Source organism: Piliocolobus tephrosceles, chromosome 10 (assembly GCF_002776525.5).
Source record: "Piliocolobus tephrosceles isolate RC106 chromosome 10, ASM277652v3, whole genome shotgun sequence".
In the NCBI taxonomy this organism is placed as follows: Eukaryota; Metazoa; Chordata; class Mammalia; order Primates; family Cercopithecidae; genus Piliocolobus; species Piliocolobus tephrosceles.
In genome coordinates, this window is record NC_045443.1 from 129,454,459 (window position 1) to 129,480,902 (window position 26,444).

Below are 26,444 nucleotides of genomic sequence, written 5' to 3' on the forward strand. Positions count from 1 at the left end.
GGTTGGCTGTGGCCTGGCAGGCTCTGCTCTGATTGGCTGGGGTGTGGTGGGCTCTGCTCCGGTTGGCTGTGGCCTGGTGGGCTCCTTCTGTGGTCGGCGTTTGGGGTCCTCCCACTGACCCAGCTTCTGGTCCTGCAGGCCCCCGAGGTCATCATGTCCCAGCACTACGACGGGAAGGCGGACCTGTGGAGCATCGGCACCATTGTCTACCAGTGCCTGACGGGGAAGGCGCCCTTCCAGGTAACTCGGCTTGGCCCTGGCCCCCCCGCCGCACCTTCCGCGCAAGTGCCCGCCAGCTGCGGTCAGACGCCCCCTGCCAGCCCTGCCCGCGCCCCACGGGCTCCCCTCGGGTCCTGGTTGGGCGGGGCGGGCGTCCAGGGGTCCAGTGGGGACAGGGCCTCGGCCTCCCCGGGGGGGCGGCGCCGCCGGCGGTGACTGGGAGCTGCCCCCCGCGAGGCCTCCCTCGCCTGCCTGGTCAGAGGTGAGGGCAGCGCCGGGGCTGAGTGGGTGAGGGCGGGGAGGCCGCGTTCTGGGGGGTGGACACCCCGAGAGACCGTCGGCGGCCCCCTCCCCGCCCCCATGCTCGCACCTCCAGCAGCAAACAGCGGCGCCAGCGCCCGGTGTCCCCCGGGCTTCGCAGCGTCTGGGGCAGGGACCGACTGGGCACAACGCGCCAAGACCCCAGAGGCTGGTCCCGCTCGGCCGCAGCCCTGGCAGTCAGGCTGTCCCCGTCCCCGCAGGCCAGCAGCCCCCAGGACCTGCGCCTGTTCTACGAGAAGAACAAGACGTTGGTCCCCATGTAAGCGCCCTCCTGCCTTCTCTTCCCCCGCGGGCTCCGGCCCCGCAGGCCCGGCTCACAGCAGCCTCTTCTCACCCCAGCATCCCCCGGGAGACCTCGGCCCCGCTGCGGCAGCTGCTCCTGGCTCTGCTCCAGCGCAACCACAAGGAGCGCATGGACTTCGGTGAGCGCCCACCGGGGGTGCAGCCGGAGCCCCCCACCTTCCCTCTTTGCATTTGCTGATGTGAGCAGAGCCCACCCGCTTCGCACCCAGCCCCACGTGCACACTGCCCTTTCCAAAGCCAAGCGCAGGCAGGGGCTCCACCTCTGCCCGGGCAGGTGCCCACCCTGCCACTGGAGCTCAGGCCCTGGGGAGGCAGGGCCCTCCTGAGGCCTCACTCCTCCTTCCTCCTGCAGATGAGTTTTTCCATCACCCTTTCCTCGATGCCAGCCCCTCCGTCAGGAAGTGTGAGTTTCTGTGGGTCCTGGGGCTCCGGATGGGCCCTACACCCCATCCTCCTGGGGTCTGGTTAGGCACTGAGTGTGGGGTAGAGGGAGCAGGTCTTGAGCTGCGGCCAGCTCCCAGGGAGGGCAGAACACCCGGCCCTTTACTCTGCTGCAGCGGGGACCCCAAGGCCAGGGTTCGCGTGATGCAGCAGGCTTGGGATGGGGATGGGGTGTTGGAGGGGCTGGTGCTGCCCTGTGGCTGTCATGGGCTGGTCCAGGAGGGAGCCTCCCTCCCTGCTGGTCAGGTTGTAGCGGGAAGTGCAGGGGATACGGTTGAGCTTGTCCAGTCCGTGGGTTGGCTCAAGGGTAAGGAGACAGGAGGATGGTCCAGACTGACCTATGCATGTTTCTCTCAGCCCCACCTGTGCCTGTGCCCTCGTACCCAAGTTCGGGGTCCGGCAGCAGCTCCAGCAGCAGCTCCACCTCCCACCTGGCCTCCCCGCCGGTGAGTTGCCCCCCCCAGGGGCCTGACAGCTTCTCGCCCCACTCAGCAGTCAGGGGCTCCAGCCCTGGGCCCCCGCGGGGACGTGCTGTGACCTCTGTTGTCTGTGTGAGTCACGAAAGACATGGATGAGTTCATTCTGTCAGATGGTGAAGCCCCACACACAGGCGACGGCCCCTTCCAACACCCACAGCCCTCAGGTCCCAGAGGCCAACAGGGTGGTGGTTTGGTCTGGTCCTGTCTTGGGTTTTGTGCTGACGCAGACAGAAGTAGCGTATGGCCTTGGCCCACTGGCACCTGCACCCCTGGTCTCTTTTGTGGTGTCTTCCACTGGACTCAGCATGGGGAGGGTTGCAGGCTGATGGCCCCACATGATGGTGGCACTCCCTGTGTGACATGGGAGGGGTCTGTAGAGCCCCTGAGTTGGCCATGAACCCCCGTGCCTCTGTCCATCCGACCTGGAACCTGGCTCTTGGGCATGGCGTAGTGGCTGGTGGTAGAGTTTTGTGTGTGGGCTCTCCTGGCCTGGCCCCCTGCTCTGTGACCAGGGACCGGTCCTCTGACTTTGGTTGTCTGCCTGTATCATGGCCAGAAGCTCAGATGTGGTGAGGGAGCGTGGCAGCACTGCGCTGTAGGGAGGTATGGCCCTCTGCACAGCTGCCCTGGGGCACTTGGGGCCTTAGCCACCACCGCATGGATGGTGTGTGCTGGGCCTTAGCATGGTGCTGGCCTCAGAGCAGGGTCCACTGGGGGTGGCAGCCTCTTCACTGGACACGCCCCCCACGGCACCTCGCTCTCTTGGCTGTGCAAACGGAAAAGTGAGGTGCAGAGGGCAGGTGGTGAGCAGCTCCCCAAAACAGGGCCTCCCAGAGCTTCTGGGAGCTGAGGGCTTCAACCCCCCCAGGCTGCGTGGTGGGAGTGGCTCATCGGGGGGCCTGTCCCTGCGAGGTCAAGGCCGGCCTTTGAGTGGAGTCCTGTGGAGGTACAGAGGAGGGCAGAGCACAGGAAGAAATGTGCCCCCAGCCCTTCTCAGCCCCAGCGCCCTGATCTTTACTGGGGCTCTGGGCCATCCCAGAGGAGGGGGAATTTGCTCTCCTGAGTGTCTGTGTCCCCGAGACCTGCTCACCAGCCTCTCCATTGACTCTCAGTCCCTGGGCGAGATGCAGCAGCTGCAGAAGACCCTGACCTCCCCGGCTGACGCCGCTGGCTTCCTGCACAGCTCCCGGGACTCTGGCGGCAGCAAGGACTCCTCCTGTGACACAGACGACTTCGTCATGGTCCCCGCGCAGTTTCCAGGTCAGCGAGAATGCTGGGCTTGGAGGTGACGCCTCGGGTGCAGTGGGGACAGTGTACTGCATGTACTGGATGCACTGTGTGTGGCCCATCTCCACTTACGGGCAGTCAGGGTAGGCCCCTGGGAGCCACCGGCATCAGCTCTGCTTGGCTGGGGAGGCCGCGTCTCCTAAAACCACTCTGGGAATCAGAGCCGGGTCCTCCTAGTGGTCAGTAGGAGGTTGGAGGGTGTAGGCCTGGTCCCCCCAGACAGTGCTGCTCTTCCAAATGGGTGGGGGCCGCTCACCTCCTGCTCCTCCCACACTGCCGCTGTGTACCCCTACCTTGTTTCTCAGCAGCTCTTATTGCCGCCACACCCTGCAGGTGGGTTATTCCTTGGCTTTTGGGGAACCCCTGCTCCATGGTGGCCAGGGGCTGCCCACGTGTTTGTTGAAAGAAGGTGCCTAAACTTTTGGAGCAGGCCTGGGGTCTGTGGTTCCTCCGAAGGCCCTGCACTCTGTCCCTGGCTGTCCCAAAGCTGCTGGAAGTCTGGGTTGGCACTGGTCCCCGTGTCTGCCAGGGACACAATGACTCATGCAGAGCCCTCCGCATCTCCCGTCAGCATGGCTCCTGCGGGGGTGGGGAGGCCTGAGCCAAGCCCCAGACAGACCCGGGGAGGGCCTTGGTCCTTTGCCGGCTGTCAGGGCAATAGGAAGACAGACACCGGGGGCCGGGCAGAGCCTCCTTGGGGGCGGGAACCTGGGGATTCCTGGACGGGGTTGGGTCCAGACTTAGGGCTGTGGATGCCTGACCTCCCCCGCCCATCCTGGAGTTGGCTAAAGGCTGTAGGGCAGGACCCCAGGGGTCTCTGGGGCTGAGGACCCTGGAGACAGGAAGCACACAATCCAAGTGGGGATAAGGGGGGCAGGCCGCGCTCTGGTCTCCCGGAACTAGCCTGGGGCTGGCAGGGAGGAGGCAGTCTGGACCGTACCGCCAAGGCCCTGCACCCCGCAAGGCCACTGTACAAGCTGAGGCCCCTGCAAGGTGGAGTGTGGGGGGGGATCCAGCAGAGAGCCTCAGTGGGGTGGGGTGGCCCTGGGCAGGCAGCAAGGACTCCAGGCCCAGCTTTGTCTCCCCTGCAGGTGACCTGGTGGCTGAGGCGCCCAGTGCCAAACCCCCACCAGACAGCCTGATGTGCAGCGGGTGAGCCCCCATCCCTTGCCTCTGTAATGTAGGGGAGAGGAACTGTGGCCTTGGAAGTGGCCCGTGTTATCCCTGCCTGGAGTCATCAGCCCATTAGGGAGGGCTGTGACTGCCACGTCCACTGCGGACGGGCTGGTGGGGCACAGGGCTGGCTGAGCTCTGTGCCGCGTGTGACTTGAAAATGCCCTCGACCGCCGGGCGCGGCGGTTCACGCCTGTAACCCCAGCACTTTGGGAGGCTGAGCCAGGCGGATCACAAGGTCAGGAGGTCGAGACCACCCTGGCTAACAGTGAAACCCCGTGTCTACCAAAAATACAAAAAAACTTAGCTGGGCGTGGCGGTGGGTGCCTGTAGTCCCAACTACTCAGGAGGCTGAGGCAGGAGAATGGTGTGAATCCTGGAGGCAGAGCTTGCAGCGAGCCGATATGGTGCCACTGCACTCCAGCCTGGGCAACAAAGCGAGACTCTGTCTCAAAAAAAAAAAAAAAGAAAGAAAATGTTGGCCCGTGGCAGCTCACACCTGTAATCCCACTTTGGGAGGCTGAGGCGGGTGGATCATGAGGTCAGGAGATCGAGACCATCCTGACCAACGTGGTAAAACCCAGTCTCTACTTAAAAAAAAAAAAAAAAAAGTGCAAAAAATTAGCTGGGCTTGGTGGCACATGCCTGTAGTTCCAGCTACTCTGGAGGCTGAGGCAGGACAATAGCTTGAACCTGGGAGGCAGAGGTTACATTGAGCCAAGATTGTGCCACTGCACTCCAGCCTGGGCAACAGAGCAAGGCTATCTCGAAAAAAAAAAAACCATGCCCTTGGCCTCCCTTCTGCCCCACAGGAGCTCACTGGTGGCCTCTGCGGGCCTGGAGAGCCACGGCCGGACCCCATCTCCATCCCCACCCTGCAGCAGCTCCCCCAGTCCCTCAGGGTAAGCAGGGCCCAGGCTGGGTGGATGGGGCTGTGAACAGTCCCCCAGCTGGAGGCTGGGCTTCCTGTGTGTCGCAGCCAGACCCGGCCTGCTGTGTCTGGAGGTCCCTGCCTTCTCCCAGGCCTCGCAGGACTGCAGGGTCTGCTGGGTTGTCCTGTAGAGGGGACTATAGTGGGAGGGGTATTGACAGGAGTAGGTGAATGAGGAAACCAACTAGGGACGCCAGGGCCAGCACAGTCCTGTTGTAACCTCTGAGCCTGTAGGGCCGGGAATGGCCAGGGCCCCAGCCAGGGTGGCCTCCCACTGGCTGGGTGCAGACTGGGAGTCCACGTGGGGTGCAGGTGCCACAGTGCTGGTGTGTGTAGAGGCACAGAAGGCGGCTCTTTTTAGACCCGGCATGGGTCCCAGCGTAGCCTCTGTCCTAGCTAGGAAGTCTGGGCCTAGGCTTTCTTCTGGTGCCCCAGCTCTATGACCGCAGCCTCTTGTGACCCCAGTGTCTGTCATGACGCTGACCTCTCTCCGCCACAGCCGGGCTGGCCCGTTCTCCAGCAGCAGGTGCGGCGCCTCCGTCCCCATCCCAGTCCCCACACAGGTGCAGAACTACCAGCGCATCGAGCGAAACCTGCAGTCACCCACCCAGTTCCAAACACCTCGGTGAGTGCAGAGCTCCCAGGTAGCCAGGCATGGCCAGGGGCATGTGTAGCAGGAGCCCTTCCACGGCTTCCATAGAGGGACAGGGTCATCATCCATGTGCAGTTGTCTAGACTGTGGACTGTGTAACTCAGCACCACCATTCACTTTGTTGATGTCTTGGGTTTCTAAAGTTATTTTGATAGTTTTCTGATCAGTAAAATCTCTTGTGTTTATAAAATCAGTATTGACTTTGGCCAGTTTTAATAGACAGAAGTAAATGTTGGGAGGAAAGGGTACCTTTCTTTGAACTCACAGAAGGCTGTGTGGGCCAGTGGGTGTCTGGCAGGGCATGGAGACTTTAGGGTGAGGATGCCTTGGGTTGGTGCCCTGGGCAGGAATGCTAAGGGGCCAGCTGCTCCCACACACCCACTGTGTGGCCAGTTACCTGGACAGAGCGCAGCAGACGGGGAGCCATCTGTCAGCACTGTAGCCACTTGGCGTGGCCTGGGGTCCTGGGCTGCTGAGGCCTCCCCTCCTAATACCTGCCTTGTCCCCAGGTCCTCTGCCGTCCGCAGGTCAGGCAGCACCAGCCCCCTGGGCTTTGCAAGGGCCAGCCCTTCGCCCCCTGCCCACGCTGAGCATGGAGGCGCCCTGGCCAGGAAGATGTCTCTGGGTGGGGGCCGGCCCTACACGCCATCCCCTCAAGGTGCGCCTGCAGGCTGGGGCCTGGGAAGGGGCGTCTCTAGGCGGTGGGCGGGGAGGCTGTCTCTGTCCCAGCTTGACCCTAGCAGAGCTCTCCTTTCTCCAAGTTGGAACCATCCCTGAGCGGCCAGGCTGGAGCGGGACGCCCGCCCCACAGGGAGCGGAGATGCGGGGTGGCAGGTCCCCTCGTCCAGGTAGGTACGGTCCGGAGGTGGGAGGGGGTGCGAGGCTGACCTCCCTCACTCATGTTGTCATCCTGGTCTAAAACCCTTGCTTTTAACAAGTGAAAAGGAGTGGGAGGGAAGCTCATGGAACAGAAGCCAACTGCCTCTCCAGCTCCTGGCTGTGTGAGCTGGGGCAGATTTCTCATCCCCTCTGTGCCGGTCTTCTGTGCTGTCTGGGGGTCAGGTTTTACAGTGGCTTTAACAGGTTTAAGCTGGGAGGCAGAGCTTGCAGTGAGCCGAAATTGCACCACTGCACTCCAGCCTGAGCGACAGGGCGAGACTCCGTCTCAAAAAAAACAGTGGGGCCTTACCGTCTACCCCAAGGGGCCTCCGTGTGGCAGCAGCGGGGCCTAGGGCTGGGGCGCTGGACCGCAAGGTCGTGACGAGGCCTGTCCTCCTCTCTAGGCTCCTCTGTGCCCGAGCACTCTACCCGCACTTCCGGGCTGGGCTGCCGCCTGCACAGTGCCCCCAACCTGTCTGACCTGCACGTCGTCCGCCCCAAGCTGCCCAAACCCCCCACGGACCCCCTGGGAGCCGTGTTCAGCCCCCCACAGGCCAGCCCTCCCCAGCCGTCCCACGGGCTGCAGTCCTGCCGGAACCTGCGGGGCTCACCCAAGCTGCCCGACTTCCTGCAGCGAAACCCCCTGCCCCCCATTCTGGGCTCCCCCACCAAGGTAATGGGCACTGCCATGTGTCCAGGGGCACAGAGCCCTGGGGAAGAGGGGTGGGAGTGACCAGGCCAGCACAAAGACTGAGGAAGGCAGCTCTGTACCTTCTGACTGCCGCCTGGGCTCGTGCTCAGTCCACTCCCACACACCTTGCCAGTTCCTGCCAACTTGGCCACCTCCCACAGGCACTGGGCCCCAGGGCTGCAGACCTGCAGGGCGGTCTTCACCCCATCTCTGTCCTCCTAGGCTGTACCCTCCTTCGACTTCCCAAAGACCCCCAGCTCCCAGAACCTGCTGGCCCTCCTAGCCCGGCAGGGCGTGGTGATGACGCCCCCTCGAAACCGGACACTGCCCGACCTCTCTGAGGTGGGACCCTTCCATGGTCAGCCATTGGGCCCTGGCCTGCGGCCAGGCGAGGACCCCAAGGGTCCCTTTGGCCGGTGAGTTGGAGGGAACAGGCCTTGGATGGGCTTCTGAGGGGGCTGCCCCTTTCCCCTGCCTTGTTCTGCTCTGTACTTCTTGGGGGTGGAACAGGAAAAGCCTGGCCTTGCCCTTCTGTGGGTGCCCAGTGTGGCTGGGTGCCAGAGAGCCTGGCCCACCCATGGCTGGCCCTAGACCCCCAGCAGGTCCCCGTCCTGAGCCTCACCATGCCCACCTGTAAGCTGGGGTGACAGGAGTGTCTGCCTCTCGAGGTGGGCCAGGGGACCGTGCATTACGTGTGTCTGTCCTGCAGAGGGGCCCCTCAAGGTCCAGTTAGGGTGGAGTGGGCCAGGCCCCAGCACAGCCCCGTACCCTCCCGCAGGTCTTTCAGCACCAGCCGCCTCACTGACCTGCTCCTTAAGGCAGCTTTTGGGACACAAGCCCCGGAGCCGGGCAGCACAGAGAGCCTGCAGGAGAAGCCCATGGAGATCGGTGGGTGGGGCTCAGAGGCCGTGGGATGGGGGCGGCGGGCAGCCAGGATGCTCCTGAGCCCTTCCTTGCTCTCCCAGCACCCTCAGCTGGCTGTGGAGGGAGCCTGCACCCCGGAGCCCGTGCTGGGGGCGCCAGCAGCCCTTCCCCCGTAGTCTTCACCGTGGGCTCCCCCCCGAGCGGGAGCACGCCGCCCCAGGGCCCCCGCACCAGGATGTTCTCAGGTGAGGGCTGGCTAGGCTGAGGCCCTGCCCCTTTTGGGGTGGTGGCAGCACCCTAGACAAGGGGGGCATCCTTTAACTCGGGTCGCTGGCCTATGGCCCCCCAGAGCCCGGGGGTGCCTGAGGAAGCAGCTCAGGCCCCTGAGAAACCCACGCTCTGTCTCCCAATCTGCAAAATGGACGTGGTTCTGGTACCCGCCCCGCAGGCTGCCCCTGCCACTCAACCTGTGAGGGACAGGTACTCGTTCCCATTTATCCCCAAAACATGAGCTCAGCAGGGACGGTGTCTGGATTGTGGCCTCCTTGCCCAGCTGCCGTGGGCTGTGCTGTGTTGGTCAGGAGTCGCCCTGATGAGCACGGGCCACGCAGACAGGCGTGCCCCTCAGTTCCCCAGCCAGTGGCGTGTGGGGATGCTCTGGGCCTGGGGCCTGGCGGGGTCCCCACTGTGGGTTCTGCCTGGGGAGGGGCGGGCTTGTGGGCATCTGGTCCTGGCCAGGGGCTGCCATCGCTGGGGTCACCTGCCAGCCCCATGGTGAGGGTGGGGGACTGCCTTGCCCTTTAGGTCCTTTTGGCCCTCGGGCCCACCCATATTACACAGTAGCACCCCAGGCCACCCACCTACCCCATCCCAGACAGTGGCAGCTGCCCTTCTCCCAGGCGGATCTGGGCTGGGGGCCGGGATACCCAGAGGGTCCCTTGATGGGTACCGCAGCCCTTGGCCTGAGCTGGGGAGCTGGGGGTCGTGGTGAGTGGCAAGAGGTTGAGTAGGGGCTCTAGGGACCTGCTCTGCTTCTCCTGTCAGAGTTTTGGGAGGTAACAGGGTGTAAACTAAGGCAGAGGCACATTGGGCCCTGGAGGTGTGGGAGCCTGTGGGGGATGGGGGCCACGGTGTCTGCTTGTCCTGGCATGCCCCTCACCGCCCTTTCCCTGCAGTGGGCTCCACTGGCTCCGCTGGCTCTTCTGCCCGCCACCTGGTGCCTGGGGCCTGCAGCGAGGCCCCAGCCCCCGAGCTCCCTGCTCCAGGGCACAGCTGCAGCTTTGCTGACCCCATTGCTGCCAACCTGGAGGGGGCTGTGACCTTCGAGGCCCCCGACCTCCCTGAGGAGACCCTCATGGAGGTGAGGGCCGGAGTGAGCAAAGGTTTCCATTCTGGCTGGAGCGGGTGTGGGCTGTCGGGTGGGGCACATCCCAGCTGCCCGAGCTACAGCAAGGGAGGGGACCCTGCCCTGCCTCCCCAAGGCGTCATCAGTGAGTCTCAAGGGAGATAGATAAGCCTCTTCCCAGCCCGGGCAGCATGTGCCACCCTGACGACCGCTTTCTGCAGCAAGAGCACACCGAGATCCTGCGTGGCCTGCGCTTCACGCTGCTGTTCGTGCAGCACGTCTTGGAGATCGCAGCCCTGAAGGGCAGCGCCAGCGAGGCGGCCGGGGGCCCTGAGTACCAGCTGCAGGAGAGTGTGGTGGCTGACCAGATCAGCCTGCTGAGCCGAGAATGGGGGTGGGTGCTACCAGGGCTGGGGCAGGGTGGGGCGGGTGGTGGCCTGGGGGCCAGGACCAACCTGCCTCCTTTCTGCCTGCCACCCCCAGCTTTGCGGAGCAGCTGGTCCTGTACCTGAAGGTGGCCGAGCTACTGTCCTCCGGCCTGCAAACTGCCATCGACCAGATCCGGGCCGGCAAGCTCTGCCTGTCGTCCACCGTGAAGCAGGGTGAGGGCTGTGACCACTCAGCCCACACGCGGGGTTGGGGAGGAAGCCCGCCTTGCAACTGTCCGGGTGACAGGGAGGCTGCCTGAGCAGGCCCCTGTGCAAAGGTGCAAAGGCCTTGGGGCCTGGCCCAGCGTGCAGAGCACAGAGGCGGTGGGGTCGAATGGCACCCGGGACAGCAGGGAGGAAGGGATGTGCTCGCTCAGTGCACAGGGCAGATCATGACCACTTCAGCCCTGCCCCGTGTCTGCCGCACCCTGAGCTGACCACCCTCGTCCTCTGCAGTGGTACGCAGGCTGAATGAGCTGTACAAGGCCAGCGTGGTGTCCTGCCAGGGCCTGAGCCTGCGGCTGCAGCGCTTCTTCCTGGACAAGCAGCGGCTCCTGGACCGCATCCACAGCATCACTGCCGAGAGGCTGATCTTCAGCCATGCTGTGCAGATGGTACGGGACAGACAGACACCAGTGGGGCAGGGGCCAGGAACTTCCAGGCTGGCTGTCTCCACTGGGAGGGGACCTTGATGCCCGCCAGCTTGGTGAGACTTTGGGTGTCACTTCTGGAGGTCTTGAAATGACAGCATGATGCCCCCCAGCCTCCTGCAGGCACTTGCAGCTTGGCTGGGTGCATCCCTGATGGCATGGGTGCTGTGGCCCATGTGCATCCTGCCATGCCTCGTCCCGAGACTCAGTTTCCCCAATTGTAAAATGAGAGACTTGGTCTTCAGGCCTCGTAGTCAGGTGTCAGCCTCCAGAAGCAGCACCTGGTCCCAGACAACCTGCCTAGAAGTATGGTGCACTCAGCTGGTACCGTGGGCACAGGCTCCCTGCTTGGGCTCTGAAGAGCTTCCTCTGCTTCTGAGGTGGGGCCCCCCCTTTTTTTCTTTTCTTTTTTTTAAGAGAGGGTCTTGCACTGTTGCCCAGGCTGAAGTGTAGTGCAGCCTCTCACTCCTGGGCTCAAGTGATCATCTTGCCTCAGCCTCCCAAAATGCTGGGATTACAGGCAAAAACTCATGAGTGCCTGAGTCTCCTTTTCTAAGAAAATGTATGCATGCAGTAAAAATCCAGTCTGAACAAACATGGGAAAAGTCAGCCTCCCTCCTGCCCCTGCTTCCCACCCAGGCAGCCCAGGGAGCAGCAGGGCCTGGGCGCCACTGACTGAGTGGCGGGCACTCTGTTGTCCTGGGGTAGGGCTGACAGTGCTGGCCAGGGTCACCTGGTTCCAGGCAGCGTCTCCTGTGGCCCTGTGACCATCCCCTCTGCACTGCAGGCTGTGCCAGCACTCACCCCCTGATGTCACTGCCCTGAGGGCCTGTCTGCCAGCCCTGGGCCATTGCCGTGGGTGCAGGGCAGCCCTCGCTGGGAGGGAGTGGGGTGAGCTGGCCTTGTCCAGCCTCTGCCCTCGCCCCCAGGTGCAGTCGGCCGCCCTGGACGAGATGTTCCAGCACCGTGAGGGCTGCGTCCCGCGCTACCACAAGGCCCTGCTGCTCCTGGAGGGGCTGCAGCACATGCTCTCAGACCAGGCCGACATCGAGAACGTCGCCAAGTGTGAGTGCCAGGCTGGGCTGGGGGCTGAGGGCTCTGGGCGTCTCCCTCACGCTCCCCCCGCTCCCTCCACAGGCAAGCTGTGCATTGAGCGGAGACTCTCGGCGCTGCTGACTGGCATCTGTGCCTGACCTTTTTGGTCTGGCTGGGTCCAGGTATTGCCGAGCCCTGCAGGGTGGGCTCTGTGTTGGCTGGACTCCTCGGGACAAGCCCATGGCACTGATCGCTGGTGCTGAGCCCTGCCCTGGGCCCCACGGACAGTCAGCCTGCCGGCCTCCCTGCCGGTCATGGGGCAGAACCAGCACACCTGGACCCACACAGCTTGGGGGTGTCTCCCATCTTGTACAGGTGGGGATCACAGAACTTCTGCCCCTCTGGCTGCCTGGCACAGCAGGCGTGGGTGCCACCACCCTCTAGCCCCGGGGCAGCCCTGGAGGACAGGCAAGGGCCTGAGACCGCTGCCGACTCAAAGCCAAAGCGAGCTCCTGCTTAGGGCAGGTCAGCAGTCACTGTGCCCAGGAAGAGCCTGCGGCCTCAGCGTCCCCCGGTCTCCAGGAGCCTCTCCCTCCGAGATACCCACCCAGCTTTGTCAATCACCCAAGCACTTTATGCAGATAGAGACAGAATCTGGACCTCACCAGGGACTGCTGGGCAGTGATTCCTGGCAGTGGCCTGGTGTTTGTACATACACATAAGCGGACACATGCCAGGGCCCCCAAGCCTGAGCACCGGGCCACAGAGCTGCCCAGGTCTGGACCTCAAGGGGAGAACTGGCTCCAGGGTGAGTGGGGCCCTGCGCCAGAGGCAGAGGCAGTTCTTTGTTCAAGCGTTCCTCTAGGGACCGGCAGCAGTGGCCCCGTGTTCTCTAAGCCCTGGATACGTCTTGTAATCTTTCACACTTTATTCCTAAAATGTGTCTTATTTTTATGCAGCTAATTTTTTCTTTAAAGGAGAAAACTTGTAGGTGTTTAAGAATTGGTTTTGGGAGGGCAAGGACTGGGCCAGGTTAGAGGCAGATGGCGCAGGGGCGTACGGCAGGCAGGTGAGGCTGCTCTGTGCACACCTGTGTCGGTGGCTGCAGCAGGACAGGTGTGTGCCCAGCACCCTCCCCACCTGGGCCTGGGGGCAGATGAGGGGAATACTTCATGCAAAGAATAAAGTAACATATGCAAAAGCTCCCTGTCCAGCTTTGGCAGCCAGCTGTGGTGTCAGCCCCTCGGCAGGGTAGGCCTGGTGACAGTCCTGTCCCTCCCTGCCTCGGCCTTGCCCAGGGCCACTGAGGGTGTCCGCAGAGAGGCCTGCCTTCCGGATTCCAGGCGGGCATGTGCTGCAAACCCTGCCTGGGCCTCCCTTGGTCTGCCCAGCCTGGATCAGTAGATACTTGAACGAGTCCCCAGTCTGCGGGAGGCAGCGGTGGGGCCACGGACCCACGCGGGGGGGTCCAGGGTCACACGCCACATAACAGACAAAAATACACACGTGTGTGTTTTTCTTTGCAATACTTGAAATATTGCCACTGTGCTTGGACTTAGAAGAAGAATATCCCCGTGATTTCTTCCTCATCACCTTGATGGCTTTATTCTCACCTTGTGGGGCACGTTAGTATTTATTGCTTCATGGCCGACTGGAATCTTGAGTCCTGGGAAGCTGGCACTACGGGGATCTTGCCTGGCGTCCTGGTCCTCTTGCTTCCGTCGCGGCCGCGTGTGCGTGTGTCCAAGCAGGTCCTGGGCTCCTCAACTGCCGCCCCTGGTTGAATGTTCTCTTGATAGTGCTGGACCCTTTGTCTATTTTAAAGCAAATTTTGTGTGATTTCCTGCCCTTTGCGTTATATTGTGTAATATCAATTTAAGGAAATAAACCTTTGGAATTGTTGGGCTGGTGTCACCTCTTGTCTTCGTTGGCTTGTCACTGTTCTCAGGGTTGTGTCATTTTCTTTCTCAGCCAAGGCACAGGAGCCCCAGGGCCCCCTCCATTGGTGCCCACAATGGCCGGACACAGCCTTAGGAGCAGAGCCCCAGGGCAGAAGCTGGATATGTGAGGGACAGTGTAGACTCCTGTGCTGCAGGAAGCCTCTCCCGCCAAGCTGGAGGTCCTGCACAGGGTGCACAGACTCCAGAGGGCAGGGCACCCACCTTGGGACAGCTTGGGGCACCTGCTTTGACTCCTCTGGGGGATACACCTAGGAGGGGCCAGGTGGAGCTCTGTGTGAATTTCCAAGAAGCCTCAGGCTGTTTGTTCACTGCAGCCTCTGAGCAGCTGGGCCTCCAAGGCCTCGCCTTGTGGTTTTGATTTGCATTTCCCCAAGGGGTCCTGACGTTGAGCATCACAGGTACTTGGCGGCCATTTGTGTGTCTTTGGAGGAACATCTAAATCCTTTGCCCTTTTTTTTTTTTTTTTCTTAATTTGAGACGAGTAACTCTTGCTCAGGCTGGAGTACAGTGGCAGAATCTTGGCTCACTGCAACCTCCGCCTCCCAGGTTCAAGAGATTCTCCCGCCTCAGCCTCCCAAGTAGCTGGGATTACATGCACCACTGCGCCCGGCTGATTTTTTGTATTTTTAGTAGAGATGAGGTTTCACATGTTGGCCAGGCTGGTCTCGAACTCCTGTAGGGTTTGCATTTTTTAAACTGTATATTGTTTTTATTAGATAAAAATAACTTGCTAAAAACTGCTAACCGCAATAAGAAGTGAAAGTTCATTGAGAGGTTGGTGTTCTCGAGGAAGGGGAAGGCAGAGACCTTGATTTCTGAGCCCAAGACAGGCTGCTTCCAAACAGCCTCCTCAAACAGGAACAGCTGCGCTCAGCACCGGGTGAGGTGTGGTGGGGCAGCTGCCAGGCTGTGGGCGCTGTGGTCCTCCTGGTACGTCTGTGATGTAAAGAAATGCCCAGTTACTGCAAACATGGAATTTAATATTTTTTTAGAGCAGTTTTATAGTTGTAGGAAAATTGAGTAGGACGTACAGAGACATCTGCCCTCTCTCCCGTCAGTAACACGTCAGGTTCGTGCAGTGCCTTTGTCTCTGCTGTTGAACCCAATATTCAGATTTTAGATTTTCAAAAATCATGGACACTTCTAATACAACAGGTTCTGTGTTACCCCCCAAAGTCCGCAGTTCACATCATGGGGTCACTGGATGTACACTGGGTGTTGCAAAGGTGTCATGCCACACGTCACCCTAAGGTCCTCTGGGCTCCACCTGTTCCCCTTTCCCAGCCTAGCTCCACTGGCCCCTCATCTTCCTGTCCTCATAGTTGTTTTTGTTTCAGAATGTCCCATAGTTGGAAACATACACTATGCCCAGGGCCTGGGAGCTCGTGTCTTTTTGTTTTTTGTGTGTTTTTTTTTTTTTTTGAGTCTCGCTCTGTTGTCCAGACTGGAGTGCAGGGGCAGGAACTCAGCTCACTGCAACCTCCACCTCCCAAGGCTCAAGCGACTCTTGTGCCCCAGTTTTCTGAGTAGCTGGGATTATAGGCCTGAGCCACTGCACTCAGCCTGGCTAAGTTTTGTTTGTTTGTTTTTTTTTGAGACGGAGTCTTGCTCTGTCGCCCAGGCTGGAGTGCAGTGGCCGGATCTCAGCTCACTGCAAGCTCCGCCTCCCGGGTTCACGCCATTCTCCTGCCTCAGCCTCCCGAGTAGCTGGGACTACAGGCGCCCGCCACCTCACCTGGCTATTTTTTTGTATTTTTTAGTAGAGACGGGGTTTCACTGTGTTAGCCAGGATGGTCTCGATCTCCTGACCTCGTGATCCGCCCGTCTCGGCCTCCCAAAGTGCTGGGATTACAGGCTTGAGCCACCGCGCCCGGCCAAGTTTTGTATTTTTAGACGGGTTTTGCCACTCTGTCCAGGCTGGTCTTAAACTCCTGGCCTCAAGTGATCCACCCTCCCAGCCTCCCAAAGCGTTAGGATTTATAGGCATGAGCCACCGTGCCTGGCCTCATTTCTTTTTAGAGCTGCATAGTATTCCATTGTCTGGAGGTACCACAGTTTTTCCATTCACCTGCCGACATATTGGTTGTTTCCACGTTTGGGCAGTGGTAAATAAAGCTGCTGTAAAGGTCCATGTGCCAGAGCCAGGTGGTGAGGGTGGGCCCAGGGGAAGCCGTGGCAGTGCAGGAGGGACCTCATCCTTGCACACCCCAAGCCAGCGGGACCAGGCCTTGGTGCCTGCACTCTCATAGAACTGTGGCCCCCTGGGTGCCTGTCCATACCCCCTGCCTCAGTCCTGGAGCCTGGGCTGGTGGAGGGTTACCCTCCTGGGGGGTCATTTAGTATAGGTGAGCTGCCCCCCCCCACCTGGACAATTGCATCACCCTCCTGCCTCCCCTTACTGCCTGGGCCACCAGCTCCTCACAAGCCACACACAGCCCATTGAGTACCCCTTGGGAAGGGGTGTCAGATTGGATCCCTGGGGCTCCCATCTCACTCATAGCCAATGCCACAGGGCCCCACACAACCTGGCCCCGGGCCCCTTGGTCCTCTTTTCCTATCAGTCCCTCATCACGCAGCCCTGTGGTTTCTCTACCTGCATACTCCAGGTGGGCACAGTGCCCAGGCCCCGCTGAGTCCTCACCTGTAGGAGGAGGTGCAGCCCCTGGAGGGCAGGAGTGGGGCTGCTGCAGACGGCTGGCTCCTGCCTCCCCACCCTTGCACTGCCAGGAGCATGCTCTCCCCAACACCTCCATGGCCCATTCCCCAAATTCAAGCTTGTGGTTGGCTGAATTGTGGCCCTAGATATGGGATTAAGGATTTTGAGATTATACCAGATTATCTGGGCCGGCCCAGAATCATATGAGTTTCTCTAAGGGAAAGCAGGAGGACAGGAGGGCAAGCTTGGGAGAGGAGGCAAGGAAGTGGTGGGCGCAGTGGCCACACCTGGAATCCTGGCACTTCGGGAGGGGAGGCAGGTGGATCGCTTGAGCTCAGCAGTTGGAGATCCGCCTGGGCAACATAGTGAGCTGGTCTCTTAAAAAAAAAAAAAAAAAAAAGCTGGGCGCGGTGGCTCAAGCCTGTAATCCCAGCACTTTGGGAGGCCGAGACGGGCGGATCACGAGGTCAGGAGATCGAGACCATCCTGGCTAACACGGTGAAACCCCGTCTCTACTAAAATACAAAAAAAAAAAAAATTAACCAGGCGTGGTGGCGGGCGCCTGTAGTCCCAGCTACTCGGGAAGCTGAGGCAGGAGAATCGCTTGACCCCGGGAGGCGGAGGTTGCAGTGAGCCGAGATCCCGTCACTGCACTCCAGCCTGGCGAAAGAGCAAAACTCTGATTCCCCGCCACAAGAAAAGAGTGGCCACTTTTCAGGAGACCGCATCTCTATAAAAAATAAGAAAAAATTAGCTGGTGTGGTGGCGCGCGCCTGCGAGGACCGCTGGAGCCCGGAGGCGGAGGCTGCGGTGAGCGGTGACCCCTTCCATAGTGCGGGTGAAGGCCAGGGCGGAGCCGCCCCTGCGCCCCAGCGTCTGTGGAACCGGGACGGGGCGCGGGGCTGAGGCCACACGAGGGCCGCACAGGGTGGGTGCCACTGAGGGTCTGGGGGCCGAGCCCGTGGGAGGGGACCCGGCAGCGGAGAGGAGCGGGGCCGGCGTGGGCTCGGAGTTTCCGAACACTGCTCCGCTGGGCGGGCGACAGCACCCGGGAGGCGGCGGCGGCACGACCACTGCTCGCACGTTTCGCCGCGCGGCCGCGGTGCCGGATCCGGGAGGGCCTCGTGTCCCGTCCCTGACACCCCCCAATCCCCGCCCCCAACACCCCAAAATCCCCGCCCCAACACCCTAATCCCCGCCCCCATCACCCTAATCTCCGCCCCCATCCCACCTCGCAAATCCCTCTCATCCCTGTCCCCGCCCCGCCTCTTCCGAAGAATTTTTGTCCGCGCTCGGCCGCCGTCCAGCCGCTCGTTCCACTTCCGCCTTCGCCCACGTGGTCCGGCTCCGGCTCAGTCAGCCGCGTAGAGAGTGGGGCCTGATGCGAGGCGAGCCTCTCTGGTCCCTACGCGGGTGGTCCGGGTCTCCTCGACTCCCGAGGAAAGCCCACTGGGCGGGGCGGGAGGTGAAGGGGCCAGGGAGGTCAGAGGTTAACCTGGGTGTCAGGGGACGTTGGAGTTTAGCCGTCAGGATCCCGGGGCGGTCTGGGGACAGCAGAGGCGGGGCTTGGGCTTGGGCCCGAGAGGTCAGGGGTCAGCAGGAGCGAGGCTGGGGCATCAAGGTCCGAGAGGTCAGGGGCCAGCAGGAGCGGGCTCGGGGTGTGCGGGTCCGAGAGGTCAGAGGTTAGCTAGGGAGGGGTTGGGGCGCCGGGTTCCCGGAGGTCAGGGGTCAGCAGGAACAGGGCAGCAGCGTCAGGGTCCGAGAGGTTAGGGTCGGCAGAGGCGGGGCTGGGACACTGGGGGGTCAGGGCTCGGGGGTCAGGGCGGGGTCGGGTTCGCTGGTAGCCTGCGCATGGGCCTCCAGCTTCGCGCGCTGTTGGGAGCCTGCGGACGCTGGAGCCTGCGCCTGGGACCGCGTCCGTCCTGGTAATGACCGCGACGCCGGGCGACCCCGCCACGCCCGCCCAGCCCACCCCGCGCGGTGCCGACCGGACCCCCGCTCACGCTGCTCTTCTCTGCAGCTCGCCGCGCATGGCCGGGAACGCGGAGCCACCGCCCGCGGGATCCGCGCGCCCCCAGGATTGGAGGTCCCACAGTTGCTGGGCCGGGGGTGTCCGCGTCTGGGAGGACGGAGAGCATCCGGCGAAGAAGGTCAAGAGCGGTGGGGACGAGGAGCGGCGCGGGAAGCTGCCCAAGCGCAAGATCGTGCTGCTCATGGCCTACTCGGGCAAGGGCTACCACGGCATGCAGGTGTGGCCGCCCGAGAAGCGGCGGGTCCCGCGGGGCTTAGGTGCAGGTGCGGCCGCTGTGGAAGCGGTGGGTCCGGCTGGGTTTAGGTGCAGGCCCAAGCAGCTTTCACTGGTCCTGCTGCACGGGAGCTGCTGCCTTCCATCAGGCCCGGCCCTGTGGCTAACCGCTGTGTTCTGGGGCGGGGTTCACTTGCTGTGTGCCCGAATCCTCATCTTTAGGATGGGAGTGCTGACAGCACCTGCCAAATACGGTGTGAAGATGAGCTAGGTGTACTGACGCTCATTGCTGAGAACGGTGGACAGCGCGGCGCAGCTCCCAAGAGCCTGCCGTCGTGTGCGTTAAGGGGACAGAGCTAAGTATTAAAGTGGTGAGGATTCTATCCTCAGCCCACTTCCTTTTCTGGAAAGTAGAGGGTGTGGGTGCATTCAGGTAGGCGTATTTTTTTTTCTTTTTGAGGCATGGTCTTCCTTGGTGGCCCAGGCTGGAATGCAGTGGTGCATCCGCTGCTCGCTGCAGCCTCCACCTCCTGGGCCCAAGAGATCCTCCCACCTCAGCCTCCCAAGCATTGAGGACTGTAAGTGTCTTTGACCTCATGGCCCGAATAATTTTTTTTTTTTAATTTACAGGAATAGGGTCTTGCTAAGTTTCTTATTATTTATGGGAATGGGGACTCGCTGTGTTGCCCAGGCTGCTCTCAAACTCCTGGGCTCAAGCGATCCTCCTGCCTCAGCCTCCCCGTGTTGCGATTACAGGCATGAGCCACTGTGACTGGCCTCAGGCAGACGTTTCTTTTGTTCCTTTTTGTAATTAACACTGTGGCTTTGCCTGGTTCTGTGTTCTTTAAACATCTTTAAGCTTATCCACAGAAGTTCGTGCAGTGCATGCAGTGTCTGACTGAAACGAAAGTTTAAGAAAATAATGCTTAACTTTGGCAAGTTGTTGTAACAGCTTTTATGGCGAAAGTTACAAGTAATGGATTGCTTTTTTTTTTTTGGAAACAGAGTCTCACTCTGTCTCCCAGGCTGGAGTGCAGTGGCGGGATTTTGGCTCACTACAAGCTCCGCCTCCCGGGTTCACGCCATTCTCCTGCCTCAGTCTCCTGAGTAGCTGGGACTACAGGCGCCCGCCATCTCGCCTGGCTAGTTTTTTTTTGTATTTTTAGTAGAGACGGGGTTTCACCGTGTAGACCAGGATGGTCTCGATCTCCTGACCTCGTGATCCCCCCGTCTCGGCCTCCCAAAGTGCTGGGATTACAGGCTTGAGCCACCGCGCCCGGCCTGTTCCAGTGATTCGTGTGCCTCAGCCTCCCGAGTAGCTGGGACTACAGGTGCCCACCACCTCGCCCAGCTAGTTTTGTATTTTTAGTAGAGACGGGGTTTCACCGTGTTGGTCAGGCTGGCCTTGAACTCCTGATCTCAGATTATCCTCCTGCCTCCGTCTCCCAAAGTGTTGGAATTACAGGGGTGAACCACCGAGCCCAGCCAACCACTGTGCACTGCAATCTCTGCCTCCCAGATTCAAGTGATTCTCCTGTCTCAGCCTCTTGAGTAGCTGGGATTAAAAGCATACCTGACTAACTTTTATTTGCATTTTTTTTGAGACAGCGTTTTCCTCTGTCGCCTAGGCTGGAGTGCAGTGGTGCACAATCGGTTCACTGCAGCCTCCACTTTCCAGGTTCAAGCGATTTCTCCTGTCTCAGGAGCCTGCCACCACACCTGGCTACTTTTTGTATTTTTAGTAGACACGGGGTTTCACCATGTGGGCTAGACTGGTCTCGAACTCCTGACCTCAGGTGATCCACCCACCTTGGCCTCCCAAAGTGCTGGGATTACAGGTGTGAGCCACTGTGCCTGACCATGGATTACTTTATATCTGATGTTATATTGTTTAAGTATAGGTGGCACCCACAGCACTGATGTCATAACTGACTGTGGAAGTAGGTGTGTGCACAGGTTCAGTCAAACCTGTGGTTTTTTTTTTTTTTGAGATGGAGTCTCGCTCTGTCACCCGGGCTGGAGTGCAGTGGCCGGATCTCAGCTCACTGCAAGCTCCGCCGCCCGGGTTTACGCCATTCTCCTGGCTCAGCCTCCTGAGTAGCTGGGACTACAGGCGCCCGCCACCTCGCCCGGCTAGTTTTTTTGTATTTTTTAGTAGAGACGAGGTTTCACCGTATTAGCCAGGATGGTCTCGATCTCCTGACCTCGTGATCCACCCGTCTCGGCCTCCCAAAGTGCTGGGATTAGAGGCTTGAGCCACCGCGCCCGGCCCAAACCTGTGTTTTGACTCCACTCCACGCTACCCATTCCCTGGCGTGGAGCAGCCCAGGCTCAGGGCGAGTGAGCAGAACCCAGTGTTTTCACGGGAGCGTGGCAGCTCACACTTGTGATCTCAGCACTTCAGGCCAGAGGAGCGCTTGAGACCAGGAGTTTGAGACCAGCCTGGGCAACATGGCGACCCCTGTCTGCAAAATATGAGACCCGTTTTTGTCTCCTTTTTCCAGAGGAATGTTGGGTCCTCACAATTCAAAACAATTGAAGATGACTTGGTGTCTGCCCTTGTCCAATCAGGCTGTATTCCTGAAAATCATGGCGAGGACATGAGGAAAATGTCCTTTCAGCGCTGTGCCCGGACAGACAAGGTGGGTGACGGCCTTCTCTGCCCCTTCCCGGCTGATGTGAGCAGCACTCGGCCCACTTTCCAGCTCAGTGTCCTGACTTGTTATGCTGCTTCTGAGCACATATGATGTGCAAATCAAACTAGCCTACACTTTATATAGGCGAGATGTCTAGGAGCTTGGTCAGCTCAGGTATAGCTGGATCTAGGTGCTTCCTGCCAGCGGGGCTCTGTGTTCTCTCTGGTCTTTGCTTTCTCTCGTGTTGATTCTGTTCTCAGGGACATACATTCCTGCAGGTGGCACAGGGGCAGCCGCAACGTCTGCCTTCAACCCTCCAATCAGGCTCACTCTGAGGCAAATGTGATTGTGTGGCTACGAAGGCAGAGAGCCACACTTGTATGATGCAACATTCTCTTTTCTTTCCTTTTTTAGAGTCAGGGTCTCATTTTGTTGTCCAGGCTGGAGTGCAGTGGCATGATCCAGGCTTACTGCAGTCTCAAACTCCTGGGCTCAAGCAGTCCTCCTGCTTCAGCTTCCCAAGTAGCTGGGTGAATTGGTCTGTTTTCACGCTGTTAGAAAGAATTGCCCAAGATTGGGCAATTTATAAAGAAAAGAGGTTTAACTGACTCAGTGTCACATAGCTGGGGAGGCCTCAGGAAACTTAGATCATGGTGGCAGGCGCGAGAGAGTGAAGAGGGTAAGGGGAAGAGCCCCTTATCAAACCGTCAGATGTTGTGAGAACTCACTCACTGTTACGAGAACAGCATGGGGGAAACCGTGCGCCTGATCCAGTCACCTCCCACCAGGTCTTCCCTAGACATGTGGGGATTACCATTCAACATGAGATTTGGCAGGGACACAGCAAAACCCTATCACTGGAACGACAGGCACTCCACCATGCCTGGCTACAATTTTTTTTTTTTTTAATATGAGGTCTTGCTATGTTGCCCAGGGGTCTCCAACTCCTGGGCTCCAGTGATTTTCCCGCTTTGGCTTCCCAAAGTGCTGGGATTTACAGGCATGAACCACCACATCTGGCTTGAAATTAATAAATAATTCACTGTATTATAAACTCAGTATATTCAGGATATCCTTATTTCAGCATGTAATCCATATAAAAATCTCTTCATGGGATAAATGTAATACTGCTTTTGTGTGTGTGCTAAGTCCACACTCATCACATCTCCACCAGCCTGGACCTGTTACATGGTCTCAGCTGCGCGAGGCTGGTGACCCAGCACTGACCCTTCAGAACCACAAGGCTGAGTACCCGTTTCCGATGGGTTTGCACGTCCACCCTGGACGCTGCTGCTGGCTGTGTGGCAGCACATGCCAAGTGGTCCTGTGACGCCACATTGCTGTGCTTGGAACTGAACCATGGGATTGGATGTGGGCAGAGTGGCCCGCCACTGGGCATGGAGATGTCTCTAAGGAGGGACCCAGTGTAGGGTCCAGCCCTACAGGGCCTGTGGGTTTTCTTTCGTGTGCAGAGACGAGAGATCGTAGAAAAATAAAGACATGAGTCAAAGAGAAGGAAGGACAGCTGGGCCCAGGGGACCACTGCCACCGATGTGCAGAGTCCGGTGGTGGCCCTGAATGCCTGGTGCACTGCTATTTATTGTATACAAGGCAAGGGGGCAGGGTAAGGGCAGGGTAAGGGGTATGAGTCATCTCAAGTGATTGATAAGGTCACATGAGTGACGTGTCCACGGGGCAGGGGGTCTTTCCCTTTGTGGTAGCTGAGGCGGAGAGGGGCACAGCATACGTCAGCATTTCTTCTATGCGCTTGTTAGAAAGATCAAAGACTTTAATGCTTTCACTAATTCTGCTACTGCTGTCTTCTAAGAACTGAAAAGGAGGAGCCAGGTGTACAGGCTGAACATGCAAGTGACAAGGAGTGTGACCTTTGAAGCACAGCACCACAGGAGACGTTTAAGGCTCCAGATGACTGCGGGCAGGCCTGGGTCATGTCAGGCCTCCCACGAGAGGTGGTGGAGCAGAGTGTTCTCTGACTGCCCCAGGGAAAGGAGACTCCCTTTCCCGGTCTGCTAAGTAGCAGGTGCCTTCCCAGGCACTGGCGCTACCAGTAGACCAAATGGCCCTTAGCTGGGAGTGACTGAGGAGTCACACTCTTGTCTTCTGGTCACCTCTCACAGTGTCCCTTCAGCTCCTGACTCTATGGCCTGGTTTTTCCTAGGTTATAATTATAGAACAGAGATTATTATAATAATAATGAATAATACTACAAATATTGATATTATATATAATCATATCTGCATTCTATTTCTAGTATAACTTTTCTTATTCTAATTATTCTCTTTATATACTGGAACAGCTCGTGCCTTCAGTCTCTCGTCTCGGCACCTGGGTGGCTTGCCACCTGCAGCCCAACATTTGGCAGACAGGGACAGCACAGCCGGAGAGACAGACAGCTTTTCTGCAGCATGTATAAGGCGTCAGTGGATGTGATACCTGTCATCCTTGCCTTTCGGAGTATCTGGCTCTAACATGGCTCTCAGGCTGCCTGAGGGCATTGGGGGTCTCTCAGAGACGTAACTTTTTGCCGGTCAGGACCCCCGGGAATCTGAATAAAGCTATGGCTCTTGTTCCCACACACACCTAGTTTCAAAGGCACACCGGTCCCTGGGGGTCCGTGGACGCATACTGGAGCCGTCGTATGAGGGGAGAACACAAAGAGGGACCCACAGGTTCACTCCTAGCGGGTGATGCATTTGATGGCTCCAGGTAGAGAATTCTGGGGGGTCTTACTATTTCCATTTTCTTTTTGATTCTTCCATTTGCAGCTCTCTGATTGTTTTCAGGGAAGAAGAAAGGAACAATTTGTTGGAGCCGATGAAGAGGGCATTTCAAAATAGGGCCCTTGTATTTATTTTTAGTTCTGCTGTTAGTAGAGAGAGAGTTTCATTCTAATACGTTTTCTCACTTGCAATTGGAAAACCTGCAGAAGTAGATCCATGAAGCCGACATGGTGACACCTGAGTGCCCTGCCCTTCGGATGAAAACACAGTAACATTTTACAATTTTTATTATTTATTTATTTATTTATTTTTTTTTTTTTGAGACGGAGTCTCGCTCTGTCGCCCAGGCTGGAGTGCAGTGGCCGGATCTCAGCTCACTGCAAGCTCCGCCTCCCAGGTTCACGCCATTCTCCTGCCTCAGCCTCCCGAGTGGCTGGGACTACAGGCGCCCGCCACCTCGCCCGGCTAGTTTTTTTTTTTTTTGTATTATTTTTAGTAGAGACGGGGTTTCACCGTGTTAGCCAGGATGGTCTCGATATCCCGACCTCCTGATCCGCCCGTCTCGGCCTCCCAAAGTGCTGGGATTACAGGCTTGAGCCACCGCGCCCGGCCTATTTATTTATTTTTGAGACAGTTTCACTCTTGTTGCCCAGCCTGAAGTGCAATGGCAGGATCTCAGCTCACCACAACGTCCACCTCCTGGGTTCAAGCCATTCTTCTGCCTCAGCCTCCCAAGTAGCTGGGACTATGGGCATGCGCCACCATGCCTGGCTAATTTCGTATTTTTAGTAGAGATGGGGTTTCTCCATGTTGATCAGGCTGGTCTCGAACTCCTGACCTCAGGTGATCCACCCTCCTTGGCCTCCCAAAGTGCTGGGATTACAGGCGTGAGCCACCGCACCCGGCCTATTATTTATTTTGTGTGTGTGTATATTTCGGCTGTTTAACAATTTGTTTTTGTTTCAGATTTTAAAAATAGCTTTATTGAAATATAATTCACTCTTGGCCGGGCGCGGTGGCTCACGCCTGTAATCCCAGCACTTTGGGAGTCCGAGGCGGGCGGATCACTTGAGGTCAGGAATTTGAGACCAGCCTGGCCAACATGGAGAAACCATGTCTCTACTAAAAATACAAAATTAGCCAGGTGTGGTGGTGGGTGCCTGTAATCCCAACTACTCAGGAGGCCGAGGCAGGAGAATTGTGTGAACCTGGGAGGCGGAGGTTGCAGTGAGCCAAGATGGTGCACTCCAGCCTAGGTGACAGAGTGAGACTCCATCTCAAAAAGAAAAAAGCAAAAAAAGAAATATAATTCACTCTTATGCAATTGACCCATTGCAAGGGTACGGTTCAGGCCAGGCGTGGTGGCTTATGCCTGTAATCCCAGCACTTTGGGAGGCCAAGGCGGGTAGATCACCTGAGTTCAGGAGTTCGAGACCAGCCTGTTCAATATGGTAAAACCTCGTCTCTACTAAAAATACAAAAATTAGCCAGGTACGGTGGCACATGCCTGTAATCCCAGCTACTCAGGAGGCTGAGGCAGGAGAATCGTTTGAATCCGAGAGGTGGAGGTTGCAGTGAGCTGAGATCGTGCCATTATACTCCAGCCTGGGCAACGAGTGAAACTCCATCTCAAAACAAAACGAAAAAACCTAAAAGAAAGTGTACGGTTCAAGCTGGGTGTGGTGGCTCACACCTGTAATCCCAGTACTTTGGGAGGCCAAAGTGGACGGATCACTTGAGGCCGGGAGTTCGAGACTAGCCTGGCCAACATGACAAAATCCCATCTCTACTAAAGATACAAAAATTAGCCAGGCATGGTGAGTCACACCTGTAATCCCAGCTACTTGGGAGGCTGAGGCACGAGAATCTCTTGAACACGGAAGATGAAGGTGGCAGTAAGTCGAGGTTGCGTCACTGAGCTCCAGCCTGGCAAAAAAAAAAAAAAAAAAAGAATGTATATAGTTCGGTGGTTCCAGTATATTCACAGAGCTGTGCAGCCATCACCACAGCCAGCCATAGGCCATCCCAGAGATACCGGGTGTCCCTCAATAGCTGTTGTCCCTATCCCCCCAGGATGTCTCCGATATTCTCAACTTCAGCTTCTTGTCAGTGCAGAGTGGTTGGCAATGAGATGTGTTTTCTTTCCCTTTTCTGGTGCTAAGTCTTTGAAATCTGTTGTGTATTTACCTAAAGTCATCTTGTTTCAGAACAGCTCGTTTCCTTCTGTCACGTTCCATGTGTGGGTCTGGCCAGTGGAACATCTCAACAGTTTTACTCTCCAACTTTTTATTTTGAAAATTTCATACCTTCTAGACCGGGCGCGGTGGCTCAAGCCTGTAATCCCAGCACTTTGGGAGGCCGAGACGGGTGGATCACGAGGTCAGGAGATCGAGACCATCCTGGCTAACACGGTGAAACCCCGTCTCTACTAAAAAAATACAAAAAACTAGCCGGGCGATTTGGCGGACGCCTGTAGTCCCAGCTGTTCGGGAGGCTGAGGCAGGAGA

The 26,444-nt window shown here is 58.6% G+C and overlaps 2 protein-coding genes across 4 annotated transcripts in view; both read left to right on the forward strand.

The window, feature by feature from the left end:
• Positions 1-13,602, forward strand: part of ULK1 (unc-51 like autophagy activating kinase 1) — a 27,021-nt gene extending 13,419 nt beyond the window's left edge. Inside the window, exons 8-28 of the mRNA XM_026449526.1 lie at positions 139-240; positions 741-799; positions 880-962; positions 1,196-1,246; positions 1,642-1,730; positions 2,876-3,023; positions 4,142-4,202; positions 5,036-5,125; positions 5,654-5,779; positions 6,316-6,464; positions 6,568-6,654; positions 7,090-7,358; positions 7,599-7,792; positions 8,155-8,264; positions 8,342-8,485; positions 9,416-9,600; positions 9,807-9,979; positions 10,069-10,187; positions 10,470-10,627; positions 11,593-11,728; positions 11,801-13,602. Coding sequence (XP_026305311.1) covers positions 139-240; positions 741-799; positions 880-962; positions 1,196-1,246; positions 1,642-1,730; positions 2,876-3,023; positions 4,142-4,202; positions 5,036-5,125; positions 5,654-5,779; positions 6,316-6,464; positions 6,568-6,654; positions 7,090-7,358; positions 7,599-7,792; positions 8,155-8,264; positions 8,342-8,485; positions 9,416-9,600; positions 9,807-9,979; positions 10,069-10,187; positions 10,470-10,627; positions 11,593-11,728; positions 11,801-11,856 — 2,589 coding nt within the window. The 3' untranslated portion in view covers positions 11,857-13,602. The remainder of the gene's footprint in view (positions 1-138; positions 241-740; positions 800-879; positions 963-1,195; positions 1,247-1,641; positions 1,731-2,875; positions 3,024-4,141; positions 4,203-5,035; positions 5,126-5,653; positions 5,780-6,315; positions 6,465-6,567; positions 6,655-7,089; positions 7,359-7,598; positions 7,793-8,154; positions 8,265-8,341; positions 8,486-9,415; positions 9,601-9,806; positions 9,980-10,068; positions 10,188-10,469; positions 10,628-11,592; positions 11,729-11,800) is intronic.
• A 3,976-nt stretch (positions 13,603-17,578) lies between these two features.
• PUS1 (pseudouridine synthase 1) overlaps positions 17,579-26,444 on the forward strand; it is a 19,572-nt gene continuing 10,706 nt past the window's right edge. For 2 of the 3 annotated variants that reach the window (XM_023196835.1, XM_023196833.3), the window contains exons 1-3: positions 17,622-18,240; positions 18,336-18,564; positions 21,065-21,202. In XM_023196835.1, the coding sequence (XP_023052603.1) occupies positions 18,167-18,240; positions 18,336-18,564; positions 21,065-21,202 (441 nt within the window). In that variant the 5' untranslated portion in view covers positions 17,622-18,166. Of the gene's footprint in view, positions 18,241-18,335; positions 18,565-21,064; positions 21,203-26,444 lie in introns of all 3 variants that reach the window. The other variant, XM_023196834.3, reaches the window with a different exon arrangement.